The sequence below is a fragment of the Phascolarctos cinereus genome, unplaced genomic scaffold, assembly GCF_003287225.1.
Source record: "Phascolarctos cinereus isolate Bilbo 61053 unplaced genomic scaffold, phaCin_HiC Scaffold_5;HRSCAF=322, whole genome shotgun sequence".
Classification (NCBI taxonomy): domain Eukaryota; kingdom Metazoa; phylum Chordata; class Mammalia; order Diprotodontia; family Phascolarctidae; genus Phascolarctos; species Phascolarctos cinereus.
The window spans coordinates 20,154,781-20,165,911 of record NW_027555958.1 but is presented as its reverse complement, the minus strand read 5'-3'; the positions used below and the strand labels follow the sequence as shown (position 1 = coordinate 20,165,911).

The 11,131-nt window shown below is 50.3% G+C and overlaps 1 protein-coding gene across 1 annotated transcript; it reads left to right on the top strand.

Annotated features, from left to right (window-relative positions):
- Nucleotides 1–407: 407 nt before the first annotated feature.
- Nucleotides 408–8,367, top strand: TRIM50 (tripartite motif containing 50). Its single transcript, XM_021005858.2, has 6 exons — nt 408–823; nt 3,256–3,351; nt 4,657–4,887; nt 5,569–5,591; nt 6,926–7,050; nt 7,778–8,367. The coding sequence occupies exons 1-6, from the start codon at nt 422–424 to the stop codon at nt 8,365–8,367; spliced, it is 1,467 nt and encodes a 488-aa protein (XP_020861517.1). The 5' UTR covers nt 408–421.
- The last annotated feature ends 2,764 nt before the right edge of the window (nt 8,368–11,131 follow it).

Sequence of the window (11,131 nt, the reverse complement as noted above, 5' to 3'; positions counted from 1 at the left end):
GAGGCAGGGGAGATAACAATGAAAGTGAAATAGTAAAATAAATTGTAAATAGTACAATTAAAAAATAGTGAAACAACCCTCTTTAAACTTAGCTAGGTTAGGCCTTGGGCAGCAAATAAAAGAGGTTATATGGCTTGACCCAGAATCATACTATAGTAAATGTCTGAGGTAGGATTTGAACTCGGCTCTTCCTGACTCCAAATCCAGGGCTCTACTACACACAGTATAAAGTAAGTATTGAAAGTATATTAAAATAGAAAGTAAGTTTCGAAAGAAGTACTAGAAAAGCGTGTGCATGCCTCCCTCTTTCTGTGTTGTGCTTCTGGTTAACTGCCCTGCTGGCCTAGCCCTAATCCCAGCTCTGGGAGTGAACTGTGACAGGAGTCACTTCTGATCTTGTTTTTCAGCCTGGAAAGTTTGGATGGCGTTGCAGGTGACGGCCCCTGATTTGGCAAATGGGCTTCAATGTCCTGTTTGTCTGGAGGTCTTTAAGGAGCCCCTCATGCTGCAGTGTGGTCATTCTTACTGCAAAGATTGTCTGAACTCCTTAACCCACCACCTGGGAAACCAGCTCTTCTGCCCCGTGTGCCGGCAAGTGGTACCCGATGGCAGCAGCTCCCCGCCCAATGTTTCCCTGGCCCAGGTGATTGAAGCTCTGCATGTCCCAGGCGAGCAGGAGCTGAGTGTCTGTACCCATCACCAAAACCCACTCAGCCTGTTCTGTGAGAGGGACAGAGAGCTCATCTGCGGCCTCTGTGGCCTTCTGGGCTCCCACAAGCAGCACCAGGTCATACCTGTCTCCACTGTGTACAGCCGCATGAAGGTAGGAAGCTGCTTACCTCCCTAGCCAGAAAAACCAGGGTCTGGGCACCAGATCAGCCACAGATTCTCTGTTGAAGGCTGAGAAGGCAGGCCAAGGGGGTTGACTGTGCGCCTGAGCCTGCAGGGACTCCCACCCATGCCCAGAGCAGAGGTCAGGCGACTTAACACAATGGATGCTGGGGGGAGATGATGGGGAGCAGGGCAGGGTTTCCTTTTCAATGAGGATGAGCTTTGGAGTGAGGAAGTTAAAATAAGCAGTTAGCAGGCAGGGAGAGCCAAGAGATGAGCAGTCATCAGGGGACGTTTAGCGTCCGGCACCCGTGGATATGTCAATCCTGGATGAACCAAGTCCTCAGACTGTTGAGGGTTGGCTCTAAGAGTCCAATCTGGGTTTAAGATCCAGGACAGAATTTGACTCTTGTCCAGGCTTAACCCACAGGGCTCAATCATTTAGGAAGCAGGGCTCTCCAAATCTCGTCTTGCAAGGGAGGCTCCGGAGACATTCCTTCTCAACCTTTGAATCTTAGATTTACACATTCGCTCCTCTATGCAGGTGGCTCCAAGGCGCCTGGGAAAACCTTGGAAAATACAACCCAATCTAGGAACCCTGATGACGAGGAAATGTATGTTGTCATGTCCTCAGCAGATGTTTTGGGGAGTGTCTCAAGGGGAGGACTCTTTGAAGTTAGGCTAGATTTTCTCTATCTATCCTGTACCCTCAGATGAATAAACTGAGTCAGTTTTCTGCTCCGCCTGGTCCCACTTCATGTCTTATTTCACGCCTCTCCGTTTGGTGTACTGTCTGGTTGTGGGCCACATCAGACCCTGACGGAACTGGGCTCAGTGTGGCCTCGACTCCAGCCTGAAATGCGTGGCCATTTATGTTACTGAGGCCTTGCTTGGGCTGGGCTCTGGGAAATTCCCCTTTCTACGCCTTCCCTGAGCTAAGGGCCCACACTTTGGCACAGATGGTCATGATTATTTCTATAATCATAGCTCCTCTACGGTTTGGGCAAGGGGACTTACCAGGGGCAGGAATACAAAAGTAGCGACTAGCCACCACACAATGAAAAACAAACAAAAAGGGGGTCATGAAGTCTCTCTGGCCTAATGAGTACCTAAGTAAATCCTTAACTTTTTCCAGCCAGTCTCCAAACTTTAAAGAATCCAGTAACTAGGTTAACATTTGCTCAAGGCTTTTGATGAAGATTTCATCTACTGGGGTATCTTGCATTTTTGAATGAGACCAAAGCAGATGTGAGGCAGGGGAGCCAGAGAGGGCACCCGTGAGGTAGGGGGGAGTTCTGGCCCCTCATTACTATACAAACCATTCGTGGGTCCATGGAAGGAAGCTGAAGAGGCAAAAGGGGATGCCAGGAAGAGTGCCTGCAAGGGCCTGGTGATGTCCAGGATCCCTCAGTAGTCTGGGTAAGAGAAGGACAGAATGTGCATCTCCAGCCCGTGTGTGGGTCCTCGGTGTCCATGGGAGGGTGTGCAGAGGGCGGGGGAGTTCTGTGGCCACATGCATCGCCTCGAAGCCATCATATGAACGTGGGGAGCTAAGATGAAGCCCATTTCTGAGCTCCCGCTTATCTCTAGTGACCAGAGAAAGTTCTGGGGACGTGGCGGGGCGGGTGGACAGGAAGCCCTCTCCCTCCAGCTGTTGGTCATTTTTTGTGAGGATATTTGCCAGAACTGACTGACAGCATGGCTTTCCTCCCCGTGGCCAGAGCTCCATCCTGAAGAGGACCCTCCCTGCTCAGTATTGGTTCCTTTCTCCCACCTCCTCATTTTTGCCCACCTGAAATCGTTTCATCCTTAGTACTGGTATCACCAGTGCGTGGCACGTAATGGGCACTTAAGAAATGCTCGTTGGCCTGACATGAATCGAGTAGATTCCCACCTGTGTGACCTTGGGCAACTTAATTTAATCTCTCTGGCCTCAGTTTCCTCTTCTGTAAAATGAGAGGGTTGGGCCGGATGGCCTCTGAAGTCCTTTCTATCACTCTGTCTCTGATCCTCTGAGTCTGAGGAAACACGAGAAACACACCAAATAATTATAGAGTTATTGAGAGGATTGGGACCCACCAACCACCAGGTGGGTCTGCCTATGAAACGCGTCTGGGACTTGTTTGGCTTGGATTTAGGACTGTATCTACACACAAGGTGGAGGCTAAGGAAATCTGAATCACTTCAACTCTACCCTGATTCTGATGGGAGACTTTGGGTGCTGGCGTGGAATCAGAAAGGCCTGGGTTCAAATCCCACTTTTAACATGGGCACAGTTCACTTCCCCGGGCCTCAGCTTTCTCCTCTGTAAAATGAAAGGACCAGATTCCATGGCCTGTATGGTCCAGACACCAGAGGCCTGGGGAGGGGGGAAAGGATGGTTTCCCTGGGATTCATGGGTTCTGCTTTGGCTTCCTTCCCCAGGAGGAGCTCTCGGGCCTCATCTCGGACCTGAAACAACAGCGGGAAAAACTGGAGGAACAGGTCACCAGACTAGGGAACAACAGGACCCGGATTGCTGTGAGCCAGCGCCCATATTGTGCCCCATGCCCTCGCCTCCCTGCCCCCGGGAACGGGCACTCCTCCTGGTGTCACAAAAGTAAAATTAAGATCCAGAGCAGGCCTAGGAGAGGTGTGGGGGTCTGCATCTTCCCTTGGAGCACTGGATTCCAAACCCATCCCTGGCTTGTAATACTGGTGTGACCTTGGATATAAATCACTTCGCTGCCAGAGGCCTTAGCTTCCTTTTTCATAAAATGAGGGGAATAGCACTTCCTAGACACTCCCCCTCCCCATTTTAAAGATGAGGAAGTTTGAGGCCAAGGGAGGTAAAGGGACCTCCCCAAGGTCACACACTAGAAAGCAGGCCCTCTGACCCCACACCTGTGCATGACCCCGCCTCCCCTCTCGGGTCTCTCCCACTCTGCATCTGGGGTCCCATTGCCTTCCAGTGGAGGGGTGGGCCCCAGGGCCTTGGTAAACCCTGTAGTCCTCCTCCACGAAGGGGTTTGGAATGACCATCTTGTGCCACCTTCTGGTCAGCCTGGCTATAGCTCCTTCCGGTGCTTGAGTCACGTTGGGGTGGGGGAGCCCTGCAGAGGCAGCGCCAGGACTGGCCCACACTGGGGGGGGGGGTGCTGGCACGACTTTAGGTTCTCAGAGAAGCCACAGCCACTCTGTTCTTGGCCCAGTGCCTGGAACTCAGTAGGTGCTTAAGCAATGCTTGTTGGTTGATCGGTCAACTGCTGTGTCACCTCTTACAACACGTCCTTGGCCTAGAGGGACGATGGTGGTGTCCTGGATCCCTCCATGGTCTGGGTAAAAGAAAGGTCAGAACGAAGAACAGAACGTGCATCTCCAGCCCATGTGTGGGTCCTGCGTGTCTGGGGAGGGTGTGCAGAGGGAGGGGGAGTTCGGGTCTAGTGTATATAGTTTATATAGGCTGTGCCTGTGTGCCAAAGGAAGCAGCATGGCACAGGGGAAAGAGCAGTGGAGGCAGAATCCTGGGTTCACATCTTCCCTCTGCCCCTCATTGTGACCTTGGGCAAATCACTTAACTTCCTCGGGGCTCACTATTCTCTTATAGAAAACAAGGGGGTGGGCCCGGCCCCGGATGACGTCTAAACCCCTCTCCAGGCCGAGTCCAAGACCCTGTGAGCTGAGGGGGCGTCTCCATCTCCGTAAAATAAGGGGGTCGGACCAGATGACTCCGAAGGCCCTTCCAGGCCAGCCTGGATCTGCCCCACCCTCCCTCTATGAGCTGCTCTCTCCTGGCCCAAACCAAAGTAAGGGTTGGGCCGAGACGGGCTTTGCTCCCTCCCCCAGAACGAGTCCGACGTCTTCAGCTGGGTGATCCGGAGAGAGTTCCAGGAGCTCCACCGCCTGGTGGACGAGGAGGAGGCCCGCTGTCTGGAGGGTATCGAGTGTCACAAGCGGGGCCTCCTGGCCTCCATGGACATCCAGCTGGAGCAGGCCCAGGGCGCCCGGGAGCGGCTGGACCAGGCGGAGGGAGTCTTGGAGCAGCTGAGTGAGGAGAGCCACCTTGACTTCATCCAGGTGAGCCAGGGAAAGGAACAACCGGTCAGTCAATCCACGACGTTCATTAGGTACTTACTAAGTGCCAAGCTGAGGACAGGAAGACAAAAATGCAATGGTCCCTGCCCTCAAGAAGCTTACATTCGGGGGGGTGGAGAAGAACATGACGTTCAATTCAGTTTAAAAAGTATTGAATAATTATCACAATATCTAGCATTGATATGACACTTTTAGGTTTGCACAACACTTTATGGACATTGTCTCCTTTGACATCATTTAAGTGTCTACTACGTGGCTGTACACACAGGTGTCCAAGTATAAAGATGCAAGGGTGCCTGCCCTCGTGGAGCTTGCATTCTAATGGAGGAGACATGTGCATGTGCAGTATAAACAGAACAGTACAGAATGACCAGGAGGGCGGTCCCTCGAGGGCAGGTGTTGGGTTTGTCTTTGTATGCCCACCGTATACACAATGTCTGCTGCGTAGTAGGCGTCTAATAAATGTTCCTTAAAGTGAGCATTGTGCTTCCATTGGACCAAAGGGTGACCTTTGGCCTTGGGACATCTAGCCAGCCAATGCCCCTCCTCTGAGGCACCTTCCCTCTATCACCAACCACAGTTCCTGCCCAGCAAACCCCGTCACTCCTGGCTTCTGAAGGAGCCTTCCAATGTCTTAATCACCTTGTTTCTCTTTTCTTATAGAAATACCATGCCATGGCCTCCAGGTAAGTACCCTGGTGGGGAGAGAGGGAGTCAGGCCTTTTGGATCTGGCAGAACACACAGAGGAGGGATGGAGAGGAAGCCTGGGAAATGGCATGGGCCTCTCAACCAGCTAGAGCCGTCTTCCAAATGGGGCTAAGTCAGGATTCCAGCCCCACTTGTAATGGCCTTTGGGAACATAGATATACACGCCTATATACATATAACACATATGTGCACATATAAATATATGTGGATGTATGAAGTATGACCTCTTTCAATAGGGAGCCCGATAAAGCATTTATTCAGGTTTTACCATGTGCCCATCAGCCTGCTAAGCATTGGGGATGTAATACAAGGAGGCTCCATTCTAATGGAAGGGGCAGTAAGCTGGCATGTTATGAGAGCAGTCTGAAGGACCTTGGAAAAGAAAGCTGACCTGTCTGAGCTTGGGGACCCAGGGGTGAAATCCAAGTTGGTGGGAGGGAAATTATGATTTATATATATATGTATATACACACACACATGTGTGTGTATATATATGTGTATATATATACACACACAGAGAATTTATATGATTTATATATTTATATATACACATATATATGCATGGATATACACACACATATATGCCTGTATATATACACACATACACACAGAAATATATAGCCATACATACATACACACACACACACCTATGTCTTTTCCTCAGTTATGTGGCTTTTGCTTGCACAAATCTCCATCCCCAGGGCTGTGAATTCAGCCAGGAATGGGTCTCAGGGTAGAATCCTATGGTAGATGGCAGGACTGTGTGAGTTTAGGTGGGGGAGAAGTTGTACCCAGAGATTTAACTAGGGCAGATTGGTGGGGTCTTTGATCTAGTGTGCTCACATTCAGAGGGTGCCAATAGCATGGGCTGGGGCGCCCTTCTTCCTGATCCCTGGCTCCTCCAGTCCCTGCTCCCCATTTTCCCATCAGCAGTCAGGCCTTCAGGAGTGGAGTAGCCTCCTGGCATCCTGGGCAGGGGGATTGTCACAGGAGTCACAGGACCTGGCTTCAGAGCCCACCTCTGATGCTTACCTGCCTGTGTGACTCGATTCAGGTCACTTGACCTCCTTGGCCTCAGTCTCTTTATCTGTGAGATGAGGGGGTGGGACTTGGTCCCTGCCAGCTCTCACTTTAGGATCTTGGGATCGTCCAGCTTGGAGGGCCCCCCCCCAGCCCCTCCCTACTTGCCCTGGGCACCCAAATCCAAATCCTCGGTTATGGCTCAGTTTGCTGGCCCCAGCAAAGGGAAGCGGTACTACCACCACTCACTCACACCGGTCTCCGGGATCTGTCCAACCACGTTCTTCCCAGCACAAAGCTCCAGCAGACTCTGCCGCTGGAGGGAACCTTCAACGCCGTCTCTTTCAAGCCTGGCTTCCACCCAGCCAATCTCAAAATGACCGTGTGGAAGCGGCTGTTCCGCAAGGTTCTGCCAGGTGAGTCACTGCAGGAGAGCAGCCCCAGCCTGGGCACTGCTGGGTACCAGCATGCCCAGCCAGAGTTTATTTGGTGCTCACTTAGGTGCCAGGAACTGTCATGGGCACCAGAGATGCAAAGCTGACAAAGAAGGCAACAGGTATATATATGTGAGATGTATACAAAGGAATCTTGGGGGCGGGGAGAGAAAAGCTTAGGGAATCAGGAAAGGCCTCATGGAAGCTTCCAGGATTCAACAAGGCCTATGTAAGGAGTGGAGTGCATTTCAGGCATGGTGAGGGGCAGTGTATGTCAGCCTGTGTAAAGGCAAGGAGGTGGGAGATTGAGTATCATGGGTGAGGAACAAGAAGAAGGCCAGGCTGGTTAGAACACTGTGTCATGGGGAATAATATATATGTATATAATTTATTTATTTTTATATTTATATATATATATATATGTATATATATATATATATAATTTGTAAAATGTATGACATCATATAACATATAATAATGCAAGAAAGGCACGTAGGATCCTGGTAATTGAGATTTCGCATAGAGCAGTCTGTAGTTAACTCTGGAGGTCATCGGAAGCCAGTGGAGTTTACTGAGCATGGGAGTGACGGGGTCAGATCCAGGCTGCAGGAATATCCCTTTGGCAGCCATGTGGACCATAGCCTGGAGACAGGGAGAAACCTGGTCTTGCTGTGGCCTGAGCAGGCCTTTTTGGCTTCTCCTTCCTCAGCCATGGAGACTCTGAAATTGGACCCAGCTACGGCCCACCCGCTCCTCCAGCTCTCCAAAGGGAACACAGTGGTAGAGTGTGGCCTCCTGTCTCAGCGGAGTGTCGGCCACCCTGACGGCTTTGACTACAACACCTGTGTCCTCGCCAGTCAAGGTTTCTCCTGCGGCCGTCACTACTGGGAGGTGGTGGTGGGCAGCAAGAGTCACTGGCGGCTGGGGGTCATCAAGGGCACCGCCAACCGGAAAGGCAAGCTGATCAAGTCCCCCGAGCATGGGCTGTGGCTGATCGGGCTCAAGGAGGGCCGGGGGTATGAGGCCTTCCAGTGCCCACGAGTGCTGCTGCCTGTGGCCGGCCACCCTCATCGCATCGGTGTGTATCTCCACTATGAACAGGGGGAGCTCACTTTCTTTGACGCAGACCGCCCCGAGGGCCTCCAGCCCCTGTACACTTTCCAGGCTGACTTCCAAGGCAAACTTTACCCCATCCTGGACACCTGCTGGAATGAGCGGGGCAACAATTCCCTTCCCATGGTTCTGCCTCAACCTCCGGGACCTGGCCACCTGCCCACCCTGGAGCACACCAAACTGTAGACGTTTGGTCCTCCTACCCTCCCTACATGCCCATGGCAGGTGGGCAGGGGATAGGCATCCTCAGGCCCTTGGCTTACGGGCACTGAAGTGCCATCGTCCCTAGAGACTGATCTTCCAAACCAGATTTCTTGACTTACTCCTGCATCTGTCAAAATGACATGATTCAAAGCTTTCCCTGATAAAATGTAAGCTTCCTGAAGGCAAAGCCTGTTTCCTTGTATCCCCAGAGCCCAGCAGAGCGCCTGACACACAGCAGGTGCTTAAGAAATGCTTGTTGACCGATAAAGTAGGAAGACGTTCCAGGAAAGAGTGGGGTCATAGACGCCCCCAACGGCTGCTCTTCTCTATTCAGTATAATGCAGGCCATGCTTATCATCCTCTACCCACCTTTCTCATTTAATAAAAAGATCTCTCTCCTGCAGTTTTTAAAGCCCCATCCTCTGAGGTGAGCACTGTAAGCACTGTGAGCCTCAGGGGGGGCTGGCATCCTCAGGGAAGGCCTCCAGGAAAAGCTGGCACTTGGCCTTGGTCCTGAGGAACAGGCAAGTTAGCCCCAGAAGCTTGAGCAAGCCTGGCCTGGGGACAGCACTGCTAAGTGCCCTGGGCTTCTTGCAGCTATTCAAATATGAAAGAACAAGGTCTGTCTTTTCTACTTGTATCCTCCAGCTCTTAGTACTGTGAGTACATAGTAGGTGCTTAATAAAGGCTTTTAAAAAATCCTTCACTTATTCATTTATGGGGGAGGGAGGACAGGATGGCCATGGCATCTGAGCTGACCCTCCCCTGCCCATCCCCCTAGTGCTCTAACCACTGAGATACCAGTTCTATCTTCAGCAGTGGAAGGAGCACTAGACTAGAGAACCCTGAGTCAAAGCCCATCGTTGTCTGCTTCTATGACCTTGGGCAAGTTCATCCACCACTCTGGGTCTCAGTTTTCTCACCTGTAAGATGGGACAAGGGGGCTTGTAGATCTATGATCACATGACCTTTTGGGTCAAAAAATGGCAGAAGGGGGAGTGAGAAGATTCAGGAGGGATGACCCAAGACATGAAGGGCATCTTCCCCGTGCCCATGGGAATAAGTCTTCCAGATTCTAGACTTCCCACCTGGGGGCATCCTCAGTGCCCTCGAGCTAGATTCAATCTGTTGTCAGTTCCTGTTGACTTCACCTCTGCAACATCTCTAGAATAAGTCCCCTTCCTCTCCTTGGATGCTGCTGCCCCGCCTCCCAGGACCTATCACCTTCCATCTGGACTAGTACAGTGGCTGGGGGGGGGGGGTCTGCCTGCTTCCAGTCTCTTCCCACTGCAGCCCATCCTCCACTCAGCTGCCAATTGATCTTCCTAAAGGGCAGGTCTCACTGTGTCACCTCCACCCCCCACCGTCTTATTCAACAAACTCCACACCTATCATTTCCAGGAAACTCCTCCGGCATCAAAGTCCTTCCTAACCCGGCCCCACCTCCGACCTTCCCAGTCTCCTTACGCTGACTTGTCCCCACACATGCCCTGATGTATAAGGCACTGCCCCCCTGGCTGCTCCATCTCCTGATCCCTGTGCATTTTCATTGATTTGTCCCCATTTCAGGAATGCTCTCACTATTGATCTCCACATCCTGGCGTCCTTCACATCCCCACATCCTACAAGAAGCCTTTCCCAGTCCTCCTTAACCCAGTGCTTTCCCTCTGTTGATTATCTCCAACTTATGCTGCCTAACAATTTTTTTTATCCTGCCTAACAATTAATCAATCATCTATTTTTTTTTTTTTTTTATAATTTACTTATTTTTAGTTTTCAACATTCACTTCTATAAGATTTTGAGTTTTAAATTTTCTCCCCCTCCTACTCCCCCCCCCAAGATTGCATGCAATCTGATATAGGCTCTACTTACACACTCATATTAAGCATATTTTCCCATTAGTCGTGATGTAAGAATAATTAGAATTAATGGGAGGAACCACAAGAATGAAGCAACGAAACAAAACAACAAAGGAAAAGGAGAGCAAATAGTCTGCTTCCATCTGCATTCAGATTTCGTAGTTGTTTCTCTGGATGTGGATGGCAATTTCCATTGTGAGTCTTTTGGAAATGTCTCAGATCCTTGCATTGCTGTGAAGAGCCAGGTCTATCAAAGCCAGTCATTACACAATGTGGCTGTTACTGTGTACAATGTTCTTCTCCTGGTTCTGCTCACTTTGCTCAGCATCAGTTCATGTAAGTCTTTCCAGGTTATTTTATTTTTTTTGAAGTCTGCCTGCTCATCATTTCTTATCGCACAGTAGTATTGCATTACATTCATATACAACTTGTTCAGCCATTCCCCAATGGATGGGCATCCATCTCCTCAATTTCTAATTCTTTGCCACCACAGAAAGAGCTGCTATAAATATTTTTGTACATGTGGGTCCTTTTCCCTTTATTATGATCTCTTTGGGATACAGCTCTAGAAGTGTCATTCCTGGGTCAAAGGGTACCCACGATTTTATAGCCCTTTGTGCATAGTACCAAATGGCTCTCCAGAATGGTTGCATCAGTTCACAACTCCACCAACAATGCATTAGTGTTCCCATTTTCTCATATCTTCTCCAACATTTATCATTTTCTTGTTTTGTCATGTTAGCCAATCTGATAGGTGTGACGTGGTACCTCAGAGTTGTTTTGATTCGCAGTGATTTAGGACATTTTTGCGTATGACTATAGATAGCTTTAGTTTCTTCCTCTGAAAACTGCCTGTTCATATCCTTTGACCATTTATCAATTGGGG